The following is a 23,530-nucleotide window of genomic DNA, read 5'->3' as shown; positions in this document are numbered from 1 at the left end:
CACAGTTGTTTACTTCATCTATAAAATAAAATCTGTTGATGAAATAATTACAATAAAAACTGCAGGCAATTAACCAAGGGCCACTTTTCATACAATGGATTATTAATCTCAACATAAACAATATATTTTAAATGATGTTGCCAATGACACTATTATTATATAAACACCTTTTAGTATGGTGTTTTATTTTACTAATTAGGTCAAAATAAAATGTTCTCAACAAACAAAAATGACATACCTCTGAATTTAGAGGTCACAATTTTGGAACAAAAGCTGCCTCAAACATAAAGAAAAGTGGGATCTTTCTCAAAAGTTATAAAACCAGATGATGGTAACACACATCTTTAATCGCAGCACTCAGGAGGCAGAGGCAGGTTGATCTCTGTGAGTTCAAGGCCAGCATAGACTACAGAGTGAGTTCCAGAATAGCTAGGGCTACACAGAGAAAGAAACCCTGTTTCAAAAAAAAAAAAAAAAAAAAAAAAAAAGCAAACCAAATCAAACCAAACCAACAACCAAAAAGTTATTTAAAAAAAAAAATGCTAGAACCAATAAGAACTTGTAGATTAGCTAGCCAAACTTTGTGTTTCATGTGTGTCTCTGAATGTGACTCAAAGGGCAAACAAGAAGCCAAGCACTTGCTGTACACCGCTGTTTTATGTATCCAGATTATATATGTAAGATGTCTTTAAGAAAGAAGCATTAAACAAGAGGTTAGAAGCCTAACCTAGTCACCTACTTCCAGTTTACAGATAAGGATGCACAGTGGGCATACTCAGAGTACCACAGTCAGAAACCACACATCATTGGATTAAGCCTAAAACATTGGGATGCCCAACATCTTATTATTTCTATTATACCATGTGCCATCTACTTCTCAATAAATATTAGCCAAATAATAAAATAGTAAATAAAAGCTTTCTGGCTATGCTAAAAAAATTTTTTTTCCTTTTTTTTTTTTTCCAAAACAGGTTTGGTTGGGTTTTTTGTTTGTTTTTTTCAAAACCTGTGTAGCCCTGGCTATCCTAGAACTTACTCTGTAGACCATGCTGGCCTTGAACTCAAGAAGTATTTTTAATTCTATGCATTAAAATAAACTTAGCCAGTGTTCAAATAACTAGGAATTTTAGAAGGCTGTAACTGGACTTTTATATACCTCATGTTTACTGTAACATTAAAGACACGTTACTTAGGAAATAGCAGCACAAAGCAGAGCTGTATGCTACTATAACATACTCCACTTGCTCAAGTCAAAGAAAAAATCAGTTAATAAATTTCATCTTAAAATATATACAAAATAAATATTTCAAAAATATATTAGAAATACATATTTATAAAAATGAGTATTTGTCCTAAACTAATGATGGTCAGCACATATTCTGTATAGTGTTAAAGTAAACTTATATGTATTTGGCGGGAGGACAGGAGGAAAAGAGAATGAATAAAACTATGATTTGTGCTAATGAGAGTATTTATAAACCTAACTCAGTGACAGCACTGAGATTTTAGATAGACTTTACTAATTATAAAAGCAAAATTTGGCTTCAAACTATATTTTGACAGTAAATTAGAAAACTATAACTAACACCAGAAGACTGATTGCTATTGCATAAAAATTATTAAATGTAAAAGACCTAAAGTCTAAACACTCTAAAAATGAAGTGCTAGGAATAAGGCTCACGAATAACATCTTTATAGTCCTCTTTAATAGAAAGGAAAAGAAAAGAAAAACCAGGTCTGGGCATGGCGGTTCACGCCTACGATCCCAGAACTACAGAGGGTGAGTCCTGAATTTTTTTTTTAATTAGGTATTTTCCTCATTTACATTTCCAATGCTATCCAAAAAGTCCCCAATACACTCCCCCCCCCACTCCCCTAGAGTCCTGAAATTTATGATGAGCTCAAGGGCAGATGGCTTCATAGTGAGACTCGGTCTCAAAAAATTAAAAACAAACAACAAACCCTAAAATAAACCTAAATTATAAAAAAATGCTAGAGAAAAATAAGAATTATTTTAATAAAATGAAATAGTTAAAATCTACAAATTAACGTCACACTGTAATTCAAATGTACCTCGTTTTTTAGCTTCGGCCACCATCTCATCATACTCCTGCCGGTGACGCAGCGCTTCTTCCACAGATTTCGCAGGAAGATTCCTTTTGTAGAAAAGACAATTAAAAATTTTAAAAACTCTTAATTTGGAACCTTTTTAGAACCAGTTACAAAAAGTGTTGCTAAACTAAATTTACTTTCAGAGAAAATGTGAATGAGCCGACACAGTGGCTCAGACCTTTAATCCCAGCACTCAGGCTGAGGTCAGCCTGGTCTCTCTCTAGCAACAAACAAAAGGCAAATGAAAGCTTAAAAGCAACTCTGCATTTCAAAACAAACTCAGAATTCAGATTCCTTGTATTTATTGTGTGTGCATATAGTTTACGTTTATACATTTAAACATATATTGTATGTAAGTATGTATGCCTGAGTTTGAGTTTATGTATTTTTCAAAAATTTTATGTGTGTGTATATGTGTGTGTGTGTGTGTGTGTATGAATGAGAATGAGTACACTTCAGACACACCAGAAGAGGGCATTAGATCCCATTACAGATGGTTGTGAGCCACCATGTGGTTTCTGGGAATTGAACTCAGGACCTCTGGACGAGCAGTCAGGGCTTTTAACTGCTGAGCCATCTCTCGAGCCCCATGAGTTTAGTATTGATGTCCAGTGTGTGCAGGTGCTTGCAGAGCCAGAAGGCGCTGGATCTCCTGAGGATGGAGTTAAGGATGGAGATAAACTGACTATGTGGGTGCTAGAAAGTGAGCCTAGGTCCTCTTAAAGAACAGTACTTGCTCACTGATCTCTTAGCCCCATATTTATTTTAAAAAGGTTTGTATTGCGTGCGTGCGTGCGTGCGTGCGTGCGTGCGTGTGTGTGCGTGTGTGTGTGTGTGTGTGTGTGTGTGTGTGTGTGTCTGCGTGAAGGGGTCCGGGGAGAGGCCTGCACATGGTAGTCTAAGGGTAACTTGCAGGAGCTGCTTCTTGACTTCTACTATATGGTCCCAGAGACAGAGTTCAGGTTCTCTAACTTAATGGTTTCGTCCACTGAGCCTAAACTCTTTTGACATACAACTAAAAACGTATACAGACTGCAGTGATGCACACTCATATTCCTAGCACTTGGGAAGCTCAAGCAGGGCTGTTGTAAATTTGAGGCTAGTCTGGGCTACACACTAAGCTCCTGACCAGCCTGGATTATATCGAGAGTCCCTGTCTCTAAAAGAAAAATTAAAAATTGTTTTTCAAATAATAGCATGGGAGCCAGACACAGTGGTGCATGTCCTAAATCCCAGCACTGGGGAGGTAGAAGCAGGCCAATAAATCTCTGCGAATGGTCTACAGTGAGTTCCAGGACACCCAGAGCTACACACTGAAGGAAGCAAAACAAAATGAAACAAAACGTAAACAAACAAATACATGAGAGAGTGGAGAAAAGGCTAGGCAGTTTGGAACAGTAGCTGCTCTTAGAGAAGACTGGGACTCAGTTTCCAACACCCGTGTAGTGGCTCATCTATAATTACAGTTCCTGGGGATGCCGCCTTCTAGCTTTCATGGGTGCCTGCACACACTTAGTGACCATGTAAACACACAAGTAAACATTCACACAAATAAATCTTTCTCTTAAGTCTTAAAAAAAGAATAGAATGGTTTGATTTTTGACAAATATATAATCTATACAAATAACATACTAAGCAAGATATATACACAATTTCCTCAGAACTTTTTTTTTTTCGAGACAGGGTTTCTCTGTATAGCCCTGGCTGTCCTGGAACTCACTCTGTAGACCAGGCTGCCCTCAAACTCAGAAATCCGCCTGCCTCTGCCTCCCGAGTGCTGGGATTAAAGGCGTGCGCCACCACGCCCGGCTTCCTCAGAACTTTTATATACCCAATATTGAATCCACATCTCGTAAAATCCCACCTGTGATTTCAATCACTCCATACTAGTTCATGGTCATTACAATTTCTTTTTTGTTTTGTTTTATTTTTTCATGACAGGGTTTTTCTGTGCAGCCCTGGCTGTCCTGGAACTCACTCTCTATTGACCAGGCTGGCCTCGAGCTCACAGAGATCCACCCAGCTAACCATTACATTTTATCATGTCAAGCTCTGTTTTGCACGGGTCTGCCTCACACTCTCAATCCTCTTGGCTTAACCTCCTGAACAGTAGGATTGAACTGTTCAGGTGAACAAGCATGTGTCACCATGCTTGACTTTATATCTAATTCTTCTTTTGTTCAATCTAGTTTTAAACTGTGTGATGTATATAAAGTTTTCTTTTTAACTTGTGAAAAGTATTCCATCTATTTATCCATATTGATGGACATTTGGGTGGTTGTTTACAATATGGAACTTTTATGAATAAAATTAGCATAAAGAACTAATGTCAATTCTTTCAAGCATCTATTTTCACTTCCCTTAAGTAAATACTGAGAAGTACAATTTTTTATGTCCATGATAAATACAGGGGTACCTTTGTAACAAACTATCTAACTGGTTTCCTCTTATTAGAATTGAAAAATAACATTCTCCCTACAAGTTTTGAAAGTTAATCCCATATATATATATATATATATATATATATACACACACACACACACACACACACACACACACACACACATTATTTTGCTTTATCCAGTCAATGGCTTTACAGAGTTTGTAATTAAATATATAAAAATTCAAAAAGAAATAAATTTGTAAGGTCAGCAAGATGGTTCAGTGAGTAAAATGCTCACTACTTCAGCCAGGCAACTTGAGTCCAGTCCCCAGAACATACAACGGAAGGAGAGAACTGAGTCCTGAAAATTGGCCTGTGAGCTCCACACATATGCCATGGCACATATATACCTGCACAAGAGTATGTATATGCATGTGCACATACAACAATATTAATAAGGTGTGTGACTATAAATATTCAAATTCCATGCCCCAGCTCCTGCTCTCTTTGCAAGTTAACCAGATTATTCCAGTATGTTATAGCAAGGAGGAATTAAGTCTAAGAGTTCTGTTTAGGCCATAAAGGAAAAGTTTACCCTCTTGTCTTATACAACTAGAAGATACACTAACTAGCAGTTCTCAGGCAATGCATGACCAATAGTAAAGGACATTGATCTTTACGAGGAAACTTCTGGTGTTACAATCTGGAGTTTCCAGGTCTCAGCAGCAAAGGAAGAATGATGCCACCAATCCTCCAGTCTTTCTGAGTTGAGCAGACAGGAGTTGGGGGATCTAAGATAGCTAGAACAAATAGAAGGCTCCTACGGAGATTTCCCTCACATATCTGGGGTGAGTAATTAACTCATGGCCAAGGAAAGAGCCAGCAGAAAAGAGCATCCAGCACACTTTCAAAGTACCAAGTTCTTAGACAGGCACGACCTCAGCATGAAAAACAGTTAGCCCGAGACTGAAAGCTACTCTGGAGTTGCTCTAACAAACAGAAGATGAAAGAGCGCAAGCCAAGGCTAGAAAGATGGTTTTGTGGTTAAGATGCTTCCTACTCAAGTTGAGATCTGAGCATCCAAGTCTGTGACTCCAGCCCCTGGGAATAGGACACCTTCTGGAATCTCGGGGCACCTGCCCTCATACCAATACACATGTATACAAACAATTAAAAATTAAAGACTTCTTGTAACAAAAAGAGGATCAAGCCAATTCTAAGTAATTGATATCAGGCTAAAAAAGTTAAAAGAATACAAAAGGTCAACTATACAATTATGCAAAGTACAGTGTCTTTTACATTACACAAGTTAAAAGAGAAGCAAAGCACAGAACTTAAGAAGAAAAGTCTACCCACTAAAATGCCACTGGTAACAAAATTGTATAACAAAATGATAATAAAAAGCTTTTTATGTTTGCTTGTTTGCTTTTGTCTTCTGGGGCTTTAGGGTTTTTTGTTTTGTTTTGTTTTGTTTTTTGCTTTGCTTTGTTTTGTTTTACTTTGCTTTGCTCTGTTTTAAAGATGGGAGTCTCTACTATGTAGCTCTGGCTGGCCTCAAACACTCAGAGATCCACTTGCCTCTGCCTCCCAACTACTGAGATTAAAGGTGTGTGCGATTACACCTGGCTTAAAATGCTTTTATGAATATAACATATAGACACACACACACACACAAATCACACACACACACAATCACACACATGCTAAGAAAGTCAAGAACCAAAGGAAACCTCCCTTTTCCTTTCTATTGCAGAGAGAACCTGGAGCCTCATTGACAGCAGATGCGGACCTCTGAGGCTCGCCTCTAGCACCCAAATAAGGCATTCATAGATGAAAAATATAATGTCTAACTTTAGAAACACCTCAAGGAAAATTTCCAGATTACATATTGAAGAAAAATGTTAGTGACATTAAATTAAAGCTATAATAAAAACCACGGGAGGTAGAGCTATGGCTCAGCACTGAAAAGCACCTGCTGTGGCACACACATATGCACAGAGGCAAAATACTCAAACACATAAAAATAAATCTGAAAACATTAAAAATAGCTGGGCAGTGGTGGTGTACATCTTTAATGCCCGCACTCAGGAGGCAGAGGCAGACGGATCTCTGTAAGTTCAAGGCCAGCCTGGTCTACAAAGCCAGTTCCAGGACAGCCAGGACTCCACAGAGAAACCTTGTCTTAAACAAACAAAAAACCAGCAAAAAAAAAAAAAAAAAAAAAAAAAAAAAACTAACAAACAACAAAAAGAAAGAAACAGAGTCTAAAAGTTTAGTAATTAGAAGACTACACATACAAAGACAAACTCAAAAGGGAGACAAACATACGAAAGCATTCCATAATCTGAGGAAAGCAGAAATGAAAAATACTAAAATACTCAAAAAGAAAATTAGTTCCTGCCAACACACCAACCCTGAAAGAAACATTAAAGGATCTTCCAGAAGAAGGAAAATGATAACACAGAGAAGTTGGCAAGAGAGCATGATAGTCCATGCTGTGACCTGGGAATAGAGACTGGCAAAATATTCTAGTACTTTTAACCTGCCACTCACACACAGAAAACTCATGTTTGCAGACAATTTTACACTATATATCTTCATTGCAGTTTTAGTGCTTTAAAAACGAATGTTCAAAATAAGTATTAGATATAAACTTTTAAAAACTGTGTAAATAACTGGCTTACTCCCTAATTCTAAGTTCCAGTGCTGACTTCTCCAGTTAATCAAACACAAAATGTATAATAGGTATTCAGCTATTAAAATACAAAGTTGAATCAACCACATAGTAAATATTCTATCAATCTCTGTTGTTATTTTATTTTTGAGACAGGGCCTCAATGGAATTTCTCTATATAGACCAGGCTGGCCTTGAACTGAGAGAGATCAGCCATCTCGGCCTGAGTGTTACCATGTTCAGCAATGTGGGATAGCAGAGGATATACTTTTATTGCAAATATTTGAAAATATTACTAAAAGTAACTAAATAATAATTTTGAAAATATTGTATTGCTGGGTGTGGTGGCGCACGCCTTTAATCCCAGCACTCGGGAGGCAGAGGCAGGCGGATTTCTGAGTTTGAGGCCAGCTTGGTCTACAAAATGAGTTCCAGGACAGCCAGGGCTATACAGAGAAACCCTGTCTCGAAAAACCAAAAGGAAAAAAAAAAATGGACTGAAGCTCTGAAACTATAAGCAAAGCCTCAGATAAATGCTCACTTTCTAAAGCGCTGCCTTGGTGTCTCTGCTTGGCAGTAGAACAGTGACTAAGACGATGAGCCTCTAGGACTACTCTTATTCACACCACCATAGGCACCTTTCACTAGCATCTTTCAGAATTTCTATTATTCAGTTTGGTATTGATGTACATGCAGACTCAGCACTAAGGAACTAAGGCAGAAGTATCTTAAACTCTAAGTCAGCTTGAGCCATGTACTGAGACGCTATCTCAAAGAAGCTGTTTTGAAGTTTAACGTTAAAGAAGTTACTAGAAGAAAAATGGAAGCAATTCTACCCAGTGATACTTTTTTATAAAGTGTTATAAGTATCTGTGATAGCTATCCCTGGTTGTCAACTTGACACTATCTGGAATGAACTACAATCCAGAAATGGAGGGCACACCTGCGTTCCAGATCTTGAGACTGAAAGACACAGGCTTCTAACCAGATCTTGACACGGAGATCTTGAGACATAGTGGCCATGTAAAGTAAAGGCCCAGGCAAGGCCTTTAATCCTAGGAGACAAAGGCAAGCAGAACTCTGAGTTTAAGGCTAGCCTGGGACAGAACAAGTTCCAAATCCAGGTGTGGTGGTACACACCTTTAATGTGCTGGAGGCCTACACAAAGACAATGGAAAGAGGAAGTATTTGTTCTTTCTTCATCTGCTTGCACTTACTTGCCAGCACATCTGTTGGAACCTACTTCAGGATTTCAGCTTATGCAGAGGACCAGATGAGACAGCTAGCTTCATGGGACTAAGCAACTACTAGATTCTTGGATTTCCCATTCGCAGCTGCCCATTCTTGGGCTAGCTGGACTGCAGACTAAGTCATACAATAAATTAATATAGAGAGATATTCCATAATTTCTGTGACTCTAGAGAACCTTGACTAATACAGGATCAGTTTTGAGGGGTTTTGTTGTTGTTGTTTTGTTGTTTATTTGTTTTATTTTTTTAAAAATTGAGGAGACACAGCATATATTAGTTTATTTGGCTACATGTTCCTTAAGGTTGTCCTGATTCCTTGATTTTTAGTTGGATTAGTAGAGGAAAAGGCAGACCCAAAATAAACAAAAGGATGATTTTTCTTTCTTTTTTTTGTATTTGCATGTGTGCCGTATTTGAAATCTAAAGGAGATTTCAGGTGATGAGATGCTATATCATTGCTCTATCTGCAAAGAAAAATTTCAACCATAAAAACCTATGCAGCACAAAGAGAAACCTATGCACTCAGTGCCTCCAGATGCATCTAAAATTATGGAAGCAAGAGAGAAAAAGGGGGAACCAATCACAGGTTTCCTTCAGAAAAGAAACTCCTCACATTATCCCTTCTGTTTATGCAGGAGGAAGTTTCCAATCTCACTGCCATGCTGAAGATGAATCCCTGCTTCTTCTTTTATGAGATGTACTTTGATATGTCTGTACCTCTGTGAGTCTATGTGAACACTCAGTGTGTAGATGCCCACAGAAGCCAGAGGGCACGAGATTCTCTGGAAATAGTTGTAGCCGTAGGCTATGGGTGCTGGGAACCACAAGAAGAGGTTCTCTGTAAGAACAATGTCTCAGTCTGTGTTCTTGTTGCTGAGATCAACCTGATCAAAAACACTTTAGAAGGGAAAGGGTTTATTTCCTCTCTAAAATGTTCAGCCTGCTTTCTTATGCAACCACACACTTAGAAGTAGCACCACCCATGAGGGACTGGGCCCTCCTACAGTAATTACTAGCTAAGAAAATACCTCACAGACATGTGCACAAGTCAGTCTGCTAGAGATAATTCTTTAGTTGTGATTCCCTCTTCTCAGTTCACTGCTCTCATAGATGGTATCTCACAGCTAAGAAAAATATACCCGTTAATTGAATTCAAAACTAAGTCAGCATTCACGAGGCAGAGGCATGTGGATCTCTGTCAGCTTGAGGCCAGTCTAGTCTACATAGTGAGTTGTAGGCCAGCCTGTGTTATATAGTAAGACCTGGTTTCAAAATAAAAACATGCTAACTTGAACCTGTCTGCATCCACAAACAGAAAAAAAGAAAAATAAACTACAAAATTACTAAAGTCTCTGCTCCAACTTCTCAGCCTCTGGCTGGCTAGCTGGTATCTGACCTAAATCCATCAGAAGTCACTCTTTGGGAGAAAGGTTAGGCATTCTAGTTGGTACTCAGGCTGCACCCAGGCATTACCATCTGATTTTATCCTTCATAACACTAAACTTTCATTTACCTCAGTTTTCTACACCTATTTTCAACTCATTGATGTAGAAATAAGCAAGGAGTGATTAAGTATTCCCACATTCCAGCACTGTTTCAAGATACAATTGGTTTAAATGACACTAATATAAGCCACATAAATCAGTTCCCTTCTAAAACAGCCTCATTCAAATTTAAGGACAATTCATTATAGCAACTCAGAGATGAACGGAACAGAGATCACATTTAATCTCTAGGTTACAGATGACCAGATGCATGGGGTGAAAAAGCTCCAATACTTATTCTAATAAATTATTAATTTTAGACTAATAAAATAAAAACAAGACAAGTCCTTCTTCAGGTGCTTATACAATTTCAGTAGGCTGAGATCATACACAAATACAATGTATAGACTATTATTTCAAGCCAATTTCAATTCATATTATTTCAAGAAGTTTATGCAGGCAGGCTGTCATAAAGGATTTAAAAAGTGGATATAGGGGCTGGAGAGATGGCTCAGAGGTTAAGAGAACTGGACTGGTTCCCAGCACCCACACAGAAGCTCATAACTGTAACTCCATTTCCAGGGGATTCAATCCCTTCTTCTGACCTCAGCAGGCACCAGACACATATGCAGGCAAAACACTCATACACATAAAGTAAACTAAATAAGTAAGAGGAAAAATTTTTAAAAAGAAGTAGATATCACTGGAAGAGTGAAGATATCAACATATAAAAATATATATAAAGATATATCCTCTGGTACAACAACTCTGGAAATCAGTCTGGCAGTTCCTCAGAAAATTGGACATAGTATTACCTGAGGACCCAGCTATACCACTCCTGGGCATATACCCAGAAGATGCTCCAACATATAACAAAGGACACATGTTCCACTAGGTTCATAGCAGCCTTATTTATAATAGCCAGAAGCTGGAAAGAACCCAGATGTCCTTCAACAGAGATGGATATAGAAAATGTGGTACATTTACACGATGGAGTACTATTCAATTGAATTTGTGAAATTCTTAGGCAAATGGACGGAACTAGAAAATATCATCCTGAGTGAGGTAACCCAATCACAAAAGAACAAACATGGTATGCCTCACTGATAAGTGGATGTTAGCCCAAAAGCTCTAAATACCCAAGATACAATTCACACATGAAGCTCGAGAAGAAGGAAGACCAAAGTGTGGGTGTTTCGATCCTTCTTAGAAAGGGGAACAAAATGCTCGCAGGAACAAATATGGAGACAAAGTGCAGAGCAGAAACTGAAGGGAAGGCCATCCAGAGACAATCCCACCTCAGGATTCATCCCAGATACAGTCACCAAACTCTGATACTATTGTGAATGCTAAGAAATGCTTGCTGAAAGGACCCTGATATAGCTGTCTCCTGAGAGGCCCTGCCAGAGCCTTACAAATACAGAGTCAGATGCTCACAGCCAACCATTGCACTAAGTGTGGAGACAATGGAGGAGTTAGAGAAAGGACTGAAGGAGCTGAAGGGGTTTGCAGCCCCATCGGAAGAACAACAATATCAACCAACCAGACCTCCCAGAGCTCCCAGTGACTAAGCCACCAACCATGGACAGTACACATGGCTCCAGCTGCATATGTAGCAGAAAATGGCCTTGTCAGGAATCAATGGGAGGAGAGGTTTTTGGTTTTATGAAGGCTCGATAGATGCCTCAGTGTAGGGGAATCAAGGGTGGGGAGGTGAGAGTGAGTGGATGGTTGTAGGAACATCCTCATAGAAGCAGGGGGATGGGGGATGGGATAGGGGGTTTCGGGGGTGGGGAGGGAACCGGGTAAGAGGATAGCACTTGAAATGTAAATAAATTTTTTAAAAATTAATTAATTAATTAAAAAATAAAGACAGGGTTAGGGCGGAAGAGATACTCAGTAGTTAAGAGCACTGACTGCTCTTCTAGAGGTCCTGAGTTCAATTCCCAACAACCACATGGTGGCTCACAACCATCTGTAATGGAATCTGATGCCCTCTTCTGGTGTGTCTGAAGACAGCTACAGGGTACTCATATACATAAAATAAATAAATCTTTAAAAAAATATATATATATCCTAGCACTTAAAAGAATAGAAACAGCCGGGCGTGGTGGTGCATGCCTTTAATCCCAGCACTTGGGAGGCAGAGGCAGGCGAATTTCTGAGTTCAAGGCCAGCCTGGTGTACAAAGTGAGTTCCAGGACAGCCAGGGCTATACAGAGAAACCCTGTCTCAGGGGAAAAAAAAAAAGAATAAAAATCATGAGAGGAAGTACCGATAAGGAGGCTGCAGTCTGGTGAAGACACTACCATGAACAGAGGTAATAAAGACAATGGAAAGGGATGCACAACGTAAAAAACCAAGGTGTGAAGAGTTCAAATACTGTAGAAACTTCTTGTGAGAAAAAATTTATATTCTTGTAAAGTATATGTTGTTTAAAATGAATTTTAGAAGTTTAGGATGGAAACTCAAGTTACCTACCAAGCCAGGAGTCTATCTAAAGACCCTCAACCAAATATTCTTTCCTTGCTTAACTAAGCATTCTTGCTTTCCTGCAAATGACTGTTCTATGAAAGGAATCTTGAATTTGGCCTCATTTGTTTTTATACCTAGAAGTCTGAAATGAAAGGTCTACGTGGTCTCCTTATTGACCATAGGAGCTGGGGAAGGGAGGATGATAAGGGGATTTCACTGCATAGCCCAAGGTTGGCCCAAACCTCACTATAGAGCATAGGTTAGTCTCTAACTTCTGGCAATGCTTTTGCCTCAGCTATCCAAGTGCTGGAATAACAGCCTTGAGTCAGTACTCTCAGCTTCCATTACCAGGTTCCTAAAATGATTTAAAAAAAAAAAAACAATAGAAAAAGTATTGAGAATAAACTTCCTACACTGAGAACTTACTTAGAGGTTCTAGCAGGGGAGTGTGACTACTTAAACACTTGTCCTTCTCTATCAGGAAGGCCATCCTCTTCAACCAAGCACACTGCCTTAAGAAGGACATGTGTAGAAAGCACAGCTTAGAATATCACTGCAGAAACCAGGACTATTAATCATGTGGGCCTGTTTTCTTCAGTGGCAGGAAATGAATAACACCTTGTCACCTGGAATGCCAGAGTGAAAATCTGATATCTCTTTGTTCTTCTATGAGCCAGCCCTCTGGAACCTCCCAATATCCACTGTCCTAGTCCTGAGCTTCAGCTCTCAAGTGAAAAGAGCATATCCCTACGAAAGAGGCCCCATGTGCTTTGCATCCTCCGATAGGATCTGTCCTTATGCTTATCACAGATCTGTCTCCAGGCCCTAGACCTGAGCTCTGTTTATCAGCCAATAGAATTCATTCTTACTGTAAAGGCCACAACAAGCTCCCTGTTTAAATGTATAAGGAAAATAAACCAGAGGGTCAGTCTCTGGAGGTCTTGGCCTAGTGCCCACAAAAATGGCACTGGCCTGAGTTTTCATTCTTCTCGCTCCCTCTACAGTCTGCTTTCTTGCCAGTGGCAATTCCTTCAGGAACCCTTTAATACATGTGAAGGAGTGAAAGACCTCCACCCAGACAAATAGATCAATCAATCCAATTAACTATGGAGATCAATGAGTAATAATATGTCACGTACAGGTCATTCTTCAACCCAAATCTATCCAATTAGAAAGTTGTTTGAGGGCTGGTGAGATGGCTCAGTGAACAAGAGCACTGACTGCTCTTCCAGGGGTCCTGAGTTCAATTCCCAGCAACCACATTGTAGCTCATAGCTATCTGTAATGGGATTTAATGACCTCTTCTGGTGTTTCTGAAGAGAGCACAGTGTACCCATATACATAAAGTAAATAAATAACTCTTTTAAAAAAATAATGAAGAGAGTTGTTTGAGGGTTCTCTTCCTGCTGCCTGTGGATCCAGGTATAGAACTCTCAGCTCCCCAGCACCATGTCTGCCTGCACGCTGCCGTGCTTCTTGCCATGATGATAACAGCTTAACCCTCTTAAGTGTAAGACAACCCCAGTTAAAAGGTTTTCCTTGCAGGGGTTGCCATGGTTACGGTGCTTCTTCACAGCAATAAAACCTTAACTAAGGAAAAAAGTTATATGAGGGCCACAACTTTTTAGTCCTAAATGTTCTTGAAGTCCAGCCCTCCTTCTTCTTTGAAAGCATCTACAAAGCATTCTACTTTTGCTTAACTTCAGATTCTCTATTTATGTTCAACAAGGTAACAGATGCAGGCCAGAAAAATGTAAGAAAGACAAAATTATCAACAAAAAAACATACCCAGGAGACTCAGAGAGAGGAAAAGAGATTAAGAAACAAATAGCATTGCTCTAGTAAGTATTGCTTTTTTCTGGAAAAATATAAACATTATTCTGAATTATAGCAACACTGTGGACACTACAAAACAAAAACAAGAACAAACAAAAGCAAAAAATAGGCAGAGATAGGAAGAATTTGAGATGATTTTCTGTCATTAAACAATAGATTCTCCCTGGGGATTGAACCCAGGGCCTTGCACATTCTAAGTAAGAATTTTATCGCTAAATGTGACCCAACCCCTAATTTTTAAAAATTATATTATTATTTTGTGCACATGCCTGGGGCCCACAGAGGCAGAAGAAGGCCTGGAACTGGTTACAGATGGTTCTGAGCTCCCAAGTGGGTACTGAGTCAACCTGGGTCCTCTCAAATAGCAGCTAGTGCTCTTAACCATTAAGCCATCTCTCTAGCTGGTTGAAATTCAGTAGTTATATGATATAAAAGGCAAAGACATGTATATCTTAAATATATATTAAACATCAAAACCAAAATAATTCTCCTAAACAATACTTGCCATAAAATAAAGAACACTGTATTGAAATAGAAACAAAAAACATGCTGGTTTTAGTGGTGACGGTACAGTTCTAAGATAAAAATCCATGTGTGTGTGTGTGTGTGTGTGTGTGTGTATCTGTGAATGTATGCATGTATGTATCTTCCAGTCTGACCACACACTTGTGTTTTCAGTTGATGCTCCTACCTCGGCCCCTGGATAAAAGGGATACAGGGATACATCATCATTCCTGTAAAGAATACAGGTTTTATTTTATAGTGGCTGTCTGTGGAGGTGCATACCTTTAATTCCAGCACTCAGGAGGCACAAGGAGGCAGATTTGTATGACTTTGAGACCAACGTGGTCTACATACTGAGCTCCAGGACAACCAGAGCTACATAGTGAGACTGTACAGATAAAGCCTGAACATCAATATGTTTTTCCTTGTTTGTTTTTGGATACATGACAAAGCACGCCGATCATCCCACCACTGGGTGGAACAGCAGGAAGATACTGGGTTTGAAGCCAACCTGGGTTAAATGAGGTTCTATCTCAAACAAAACAAAGAAATGTCATTCTGGATTTAAGCTCTGTTTTAAATGAGATAGTAAAAACAATTCAACCTAGGCTTGAGTAAAACGATGCACCTAGAGCTCACTAAACACTCACGGTGGTCGGTCCTCCAGAATCAGGGCAGTGGTAGAAAGTGGCTCCAGCGCAAAGCTCTTGCGTCGTGAAGACTGGGGGGCTGCTTTACAGGTCCTCCCTGTGCGAGCTTCGTACTCCTAGGGCAAATAAGGATACAATTTAGGTAGAGATTTTCCTAATTTTCATTATGTATTATTAAACCTGTGTTGTTAAGGGCACTATTATGGATCTAAAATATGAAGAAAACAAATAAAATCCTTTTTATTTCCTGGGAGAGCTTAAATTATGAATTAATATTATATAAAAAGTACCAAAAGTGTCAGGAGCAAGGAGGACAGAACTACTCTGTAGATGAACTGGGAACGGTCTTCGGGCCTGTGTCTCACTGCCCTCAGTAGTATCATCTACCTATGCTCTGAATACCTACAAGCAGATAAGCTTACTTTTTATACCTTAGTTGAGTGGTGGAAATGATGAGACAGGACACAGGGAACCAAGTGTACCGCTTCAAAAGAGCTCTCTGAAGAGGACAGTGAGATTCTAATATAATGCAGGCTTTAGAGTTCAGGCTTTTGTGAATCTAACTACTACAGATACATACCCTTCAAGAGGAGAAAGTCTGGCCTTATAAGTATACTTCTTTAATCTAATTTTAAACAATTTATCAATACATGATATACAAAATTATAGTGTAAAACACAATACACTTTACTAAACTAAAAACCGTTTTAGTAATGTTACTTTAATTCATTAAATATGATAGTCTATTAAGAGACACAATGTAGCTGAGCAGTGGTGGCGCATGCCTTTAATCCCAGCAACTTGGGAGGCAGAGGCAGGAGGATTTCTGAGTTCGAGGCCAGCCTGGTCTACTGAGTGAGTTCCAGGACAGCCAGGGCTATACAGAGAAACCCTGTCTCCAAAGACCAAAAAAAAAAGAAAGAAAGAAAGAAAGAGAGATACAATGTTAATATATTCTTTGGAGAATCATTTAAATTTCTCCATTTGAGCATTTTAAAGAAATATTTATAATTTTATAAAATCCATTCCTAGAAATTGGCAAAAAAATCAGTAATAAGTTTATTCAGTTATAATTTCTATGATTCATATGTTTTTTCCCCTTTGTTAAAAAAGAGCCTGAAGATATTGCTCAGCAGTTAAAAGCACTTGCTGCTCTTGCAGAATGTAAGAGCTCAGACCTAGCGCCCATGGTGAATAGCTCACAACCACCTACAACTCTAGCTCCACTGACCTCTGACAAGCTCTACAGGCACCTGCGTGTACATGCACATTCTCATGTGCAGAAACACACACAAACAACTTTCAAAAGTCACCTAGCAATTACAAAAGACATTAACTTCTATGAAGAAAATTAAATGTATGTATGTTGGTCAGAGGTTTCATTCACTGGTGTTTAGCTACTGTAGCCTATAATCTTTGTACATGCTTATTACATATTTTCCAACTCAAAGCACTTCTCTCTATTGAATCATGATAATTCAAAATATGGACTTACTGTATTTATGGAGATAATGATCACCTTGAACTTTCCAAAGAGAACTGCAAACTGTAAAAATGCTATAGCAAGACTAGAGCGATGGAGAAGCAGGGAACAGACTCCATCAAGTTGTCTTGGAACCTCAACATGTATGCTGTGAACATTTGTGCATACACATACACACAAGACCCACAGATCTAAACACACGCACGAGCATGCACGCACACGTACATACACGTACACGATGTACGTTTTAAAAATGATATAGCAGCTAGGCATGGTGGTGCACGCTTGTAATCCCAGTCCTTAGAAGGTAAAGGTAAATTTCTGTGAAGCCCAGGCAAATCAGAATAAGTTCCTGACTCACAAAAAAATAAAATAAAATGAAATAAAATAATTATTTAATATATGGTGCTGCTAAAAGACATTTATTCCCTTTCCTCTCGTTTTCTTTCTCCTCTCCACCCTTTCGTCTTCCCTCCCTCTCTCTCTCTCTCTCTCTCTCTCTCTTCTCCCCCACCCCCCCCCCATACACACACACACACAAGTTCTTAACTATGTAGCCCTAGCTGGCTTGGAACTTACTATGTTGGGTCTCACTATGCAGACCAAGATGGCCTTGAACTCACAAAGTTCTGTTTACTTCTGCTTCCCAGATGCTGGAATTTTAAAAGCATATGCCACCATGCCAGGCAAATTTTGGTTTGTTTGTTTGTTTGTTTGTTTGTTTGTTTGTTTTTAAATAATGTCTTAGTGTTTTTGCCTGCATTTGCTCTCACCATGTGCTTGCAGTACCTGTAAGGGCCAGGAGAGGGTGAAGGACTTGGTAGAATTCAAGTTAGAGATTTGTGAACCACCATTTGAGTGTTGGAAATCAAAAGAGGGTACTTTGGAAGAGCAGACAGTGCTCTTAACCACTGAGCTATGTCAACAGGCCCAAGATCTGGATTCTTAACATACTATACAGGCTCTGGGTAATACTACTAAGACCACTGATTTGTTTGAGTTAATTTTATATCCAGCTACTTCACTGAAGTTGTTTATCAGATTTAGGAGTTCTCTGGTGGAATTTTTAGGGTCACTTATATGTACTATCATATCTCCATTGCTGGTGGGATTATAACCTGTACAACCACTCTGGAAATCAGTTTGGCGATTCCTTAGTTGGACATAGTACTACTGAAAGATCCAGCAATACTACTCCTGGACATATACCCAGAAGATGTTCCAGCTTGTAATAAGGACACATGCTCCACTATGTTCATAGCAGCCTTATTTATAGTAGCCAGAAACTGAAAAGAACCCAGATGTCCCTCAACAGAGGAATGGATACAGAAAATGTAGTACATTTATACAATGGAGTACTACTCAGCAATTACAAACAATGGATTTATGAAATTCTTAGGCAAATGGATGTATCTGGAGGATATCATCCTAAGTGAGGTAACCCAATTACAAAAGAACACACATGATATGCACTCACTGATAAGTGGATATTAGCCCAGAAACTTAGAATACCCAAGATACAATTTTCAAAACTCATGAAACTCAATAAGAAGGAAAACCAAAGTGTGGATACTTCGTTCCTTCTTAGAATGGGGAACAAAATACCCATGGAAGGTGTTACAGAGACAAAGTTCGGATTTGCTGAGACTGAAGGAAGGACCATGCAGAGACTGCCCCACCTGGGTATCCATCCCATAAACCACCACCAAACCCAGACACTATTGCATATACCAACAAGATTTTGCTGACAGGACGCTGATATAGCTGTCTCCTGTAAGGCTATGCCAGTGCCTGGCAAATACAGAAGTGGATGCTCACATTCATCTATTGGATGGAATACAGGGCCCCCAATGGAGGAGCTAGAGAAAGTACCCAAAGAGCTGAAGGGGTCTGCACCCTATAGGTGGAACAACAATATGAACTAACCAGTACCCCCAGAGCTCGTGTCTCTAGCTGCATATGTAGCAGAGGATGGCCTAGTCGGCCATCAAAGGGAGGAGAGGCCCTTGGTCTTTCGAAGGTCATATGCCCCAGGGGAATGCCAGGACCAGGAAGCAGGAGTGGGTGGGTTGGGGAGCAGGGGAGGGGGGAGGGTATAGAGATTTTTTGGAGAGGAAACTAGAAAAGGGGATAGCATTTGAAATGTAAATGAAGAAAACATCTAATAAATCTTGAAAAAATATACTACTAAGACACTGTGTGTGAGAAGCAGAATGACAGACTGTCAAAATATAACTTCATGTCCATATGTACACATCTATTGTTTCAGTTTCTATGCTACTTCCAAAATTATTTGATGTTTCAGTGCCTTTTATAAAGATATTCTGGATAAAATCTAATTCTTTAACCTTATACCTAAGGACTCTTTACCATCTACTCTACATCCCTGATATGACAACTGTTTGGATTTTAAATGTCCCCTACAGACTCACACATAAAGACTTAGTCTCAGACTGCTCTACAGTGTAAGGTGGTGCAGCCTGTAGGAGGTGGGGCTAGTAGGTATCTGTTAGGTCACTGGGGCCATGCAAAGAGCAAAGGAGCAAAAGTTGGGAATCTTCACCCCAGATGCTGCTGTGAGGTGAGCACCTATCCTCTTTCTGAAAAATCTCTAGCCTTTCATCTCACAACCCTTTCTCTCTCAGTTTCTCTCTCAGTTTTTCTCTCTCCCTCCTTCTCCCTCCCTCCCTCCCTCTCCCTCTCTCTCCCTCCCTCCCTCTCCCCCTACCCGTCACCCCCCCCCTCTCTCTCTCTCTCATTTTTCAAAACAGGGTTTCTCTGTGTAGCCCTGGCTGTCCTGGAACTCACTCTGTAGACCAGGCTGGCCTTGAACTCAGAAATCCTCCTGCCTCTGCCTCCCAAGTGCTAGCTCATTTATTTTTTATGTGTAAGTATACGTGTACATGTGCGTGTGCATGTGTGTGTGTACGTGTGTGTGTGTGTGTGTGTGTGTAGCCAGGGCTACATAGAGAAAGCCTGTCTTGGAAAAAAAAAGAAGGAGGAGGAGGAGGAGGAGGAGGAGGGAGGAAATTAATGAATTAATTAGTGAGGGGTAGAAAGATGTCTCAGTGTTAAAAGCTGGCTGTTCTTCCAGAAGACTTAGGTTCTATGCCCAGTAGCCACATGTCAGCTTACAACCACCTACAGCTTCACTCTCGGGGATATGATGCCCTATTGAAACCTCCACAAGCAGTGTAGATACATGGTGCACACACATACATCAGGCAAAGCACCCACACATATAAAGGTTAATTTAAAAAAATAAAATCATGTATTGGGCCTGAGAAGGAAAAGCAGGACAGGTGGGCTCTAATATAACTTGATCCTTTGCAGCGAAAAGGATTTGGTCAATTACAATGTCTTTCTGATGACAAGTTTTATTCCGTAATCTATAAATTAAGAGAGGAAAAAGCATACTTAACGTTTAATTAAAATGTTAGGTGAAAATTTTCACCACTGCCTGTGATAGCCGTGCCTTACAGTAGACATCATCTGGCATTGTTAGCACAACTGTCTTAGGTCTCATCTTAATACACAAGTCTGAGATAAGGATAGAATCATGCTTTTAACGTGACTTTGATATTCAAACTACTAATGCAAAAAATAGCAGAGTATTTTCAAACTATAAATTATTTCCAAGACTCTCTTCTGATTATGGGGGGAAAAACCAATTCTCGGTTCTCTTAGCCTGTTTAACTGTTAGCTTGACTGCTCTTCTCCCCTCTTAATTACTTCTTCCTCTGTTAAAGTTAATGTTCCCCCTCCAACAAGTATAAGCCAGAATTGTTCTGAATTCCTCTCTATATATTTAAACCATATAAACTGTCATCAAAATCTAAGCATTCATACATAGAAAAACATAATAGTTTATCAATTGTAAATGAAAAACAAAGAAAAAGGAAGTCACCACCCTTTCAAGGTGACAAAAGAGAAAGAAAGACATCCGCATATGTAATAAGTTTAAGGACTTTGCAGGAATAAACTCTCAACACAGCCCAGACACTGGACAACTAAATAATGCTGAAGAACATTATTTTTGCAGTATTTAGTCACATCTTATGTAAAGAGTATGTAAATTTAAACAAATTTAATTAAGATTGATGAACTTATTCACAAATAACAAAGACTTGTTCTAAGAACAACAACAACAACAAAACCCAAAGCAAGCAAGGTGATCTTTTCTTGAAGACAGAGCATCAGGTAGGCCAAACTGGCCCTGTCTCCTCCCTTCCACTCCTCACCTTGAGTGCAGAGATGACGGACGGCCGTGCACCACCACACCAGCCTTATGCCGGCCAGCCGGCCTAGGCTTATGGCATGCTAGGCAACTGCTCTACCAATAGCTACATCTCAGACCAGAAATCAGTATTTTCAAACCATTTCCTTCCTGGTCAAGTTCCATTAAAGTGATTACTCCATTCAAACTGTTTCAGAGAATGGCACAAGTACTGATGAAAACCCTAGACTATCATCCAAGACATAAACCTCATCTTTTCTTTCTTTCTGTCTGTCTGTCTATCTGTCTGTCTTGTCTTTCTGTCTTTTTTTTTTTTTTTTTTTTAGTATAGAATAGAGTTTATTCAGGACATGGGGAGGAGAGTTAAGAGAGTAGTAGAGGCAGAAAAAGGCAGAGAGAAGGAGAGAATAGAGAAGTGGAGGCCGGTCATGACCACGTGGAGAGAGGAAGGGAGCAAGGGGACAAGAGAATAAGAGAAGCAAGGGCATAAATCTCATTTTCACATGAAGGTGAGCAACACAGAAGTAAAACCTCACACAGACACAAACATTCAGTTTCTACTGGAAAGCACTGTTGGACTGAGGGAGGCACAGTCAGTCAGTGTAGGAGCCACCTGCATTATAGTTACTCACCACATGCTCACCCGAGAGCGCACTCACTTGTAGTCTGGAGGTCAGAGATGAACTAGCTATATTCTAACTTTATCAACTTAAAAAAAACAAGAAATCCAGGTCAAGTGAATAACAATATAATTGCAATACTACAAATTCAACCTTTAATATGGCTCACAATGGTTCAAAAGGCCACAAGCAGGAATTTCACACCTGCAAGAGAACACGTGTGATCATCCTCAAAGCCCAATACTATCACGATTCTGGTGGCTCGGAGCTTCATCACCAGCTGCATGGTCTCCATCTGAGTGGCTGTGCTATTAGTCTAGCATGCCAGAACACAGTTTACGTTTGCCATGTGCTGGCAGGCGAGTGCTCCACCACTAAGCATTCTTAGGCTTCTTTACTGCTAACATGGATAACACTAAAACTGACCAGATTTTTAATATAATTTACTATATGAATAAAGTATTTTTAAAAATTTAACTAACTTTCACTTCATGTATCGATAAAAACTATTTAAAAAAATATAATGGTTAAATCTCACGTACATAAAATATAAGCATATTATATATGCTTTCTTAAACAAGTCAGAGAGGGCTGGAGACATGGCTCAGTGGTAAAGAGCACTGACTGCTCTTCCAGAGGTCCTGAGTTCAAATCCCAGCAATCACATGGTGGCTCACAACCATCTGTAACAAGACCTGATTCCCTCCTCTGATGTCTGAAGACAGCTACAGTGTACTTACATATAATAAATAAATCTTAAAAAAAAAAAACCAAGTCAGAGAAAAATACACCTAATATTATATATGTGTGTGTGTGTGTGTGTGTGTATAAATACATACTCACATGCCAAAATACTTATAAAATAAATTTAGATTTAGTAAGTTTTTTATTTCTGTCTCGAAGAATGTCTGTGTGGAGGTCAGAGGTCAACTTTCAAGATCAGCCCTTCCTTTCTACCATGCAGGTCCAGCGAATCACTGAGTTTGGAGGCAACACCTCTACTCTCTATGGGATTATCTCACTAGTCACAAGAAAGAAATTTAATAGGCTTAAAAATAGGTCAGGGGAAGTGGAATGAAAATATCATCCTATAATATAATGTTTCATATTTCATAAAAAATACAATTGTGTTATTTGTGTCACTATAATTACAGAAAAAAGTTTGCAAATCAAGCCTTAAATTTCTATTTAGTGCCTTAGTGTATAATCTTACAAGTGCCTTTCCATTAAAGACAAAAGAAGGAATTATGGCCCATAGACATTACACTCATACTTAAGAATATGGCACCTCATTTTTGAATACCTGGTTTAAAAAAATATTACCCAGGCTGGACAGAGGTCTCAGTTAAAATCTTTGGCTGCTCCCCAGAGGACCTGGGATTGATTCTTAGCACCAGCACGGTGATTTAAAGCCATCTGTAACTCCAGTTCCAGGGGATCCAACTGTAGTCTCCCCTCCCCCAGCCTGAAACCTGCTTGCTCAGGGGTGGAGCTTCCTGCTCATTCGTTCTGCCACGCCCACTGCTGGAACCTGCGGAGCCACACACGTGCACCTTTCTACTGGACCAGAGATTATTCGGCGGGAATCGGGTCCCCTCCCCCTTCCTTCATAACTAGTGTCCCAACAATAAAATTTGAGCCTTGATCAGAGTAATTGTCTTGGCTACATTCCTTTCTCTCGCCACCTAGCCCCTCTTCTCTTCCAGGTTTCCAAAATGCCTTTCCAGGCTAGAACCCAGGTTGTGGTCTGCTGGCCGGCCACAACAATTGGCGAACCAACGTGGGACTGAGAAACGGCAAAGGATTTTTGGAAGAGACGCTG

General features: G+C 39.5%; 1 protein-coding gene across 4 annotated transcripts in view; it reads right to left on the bottom strand.

The window, feature by feature from the left end:
• Window positions 1-23,530, bottom strand: part of Tbc1d12 (TBC1D12: TBC1 domain family, member 12) — an 83,092-nt gene that overhangs the window by 21,528 nt on the left and 38,034 nt on the right. For 3 of the 4 annotated variants that reach the window (NM_145952.4, NM_001362424.1, XM_006526847.2), the window contains 2 exons: window positions 15,369-15,484; window positions 2,074-2,156 (listed from right to left, as the gene is read on the bottom strand). In NM_145952.4, the coding sequence (NP_666064.3) occupies window positions 2,074-2,156; window positions 15,369-15,484 (199 nt within the window). Of the gene's footprint in view, window positions 1-2,073; window positions 2,157-8,112; window positions 8,446-15,368; window positions 15,485-23,530 lie in introns of those variants that run through there. The other variant, XM_011247213.3, reaches the window with a different exon arrangement.

The sequence above is a fragment of the Mus musculus genome, chromosome 19 (genome assembly GCF_000001635.26).
Source record: "Mus musculus strain C57BL/6J chromosome 19, GRCm38.p6 C57BL/6J".
Taxonomy (NCBI): Eukaryota; Metazoa; Chordata; class Mammalia; order Rodentia; family Muridae; genus Mus; species Mus musculus.
The sequence above is the reverse complement of the archived record's forward strand: the minus strand, read 5'-3'. Positions and strand labels throughout refer to the sequence as shown.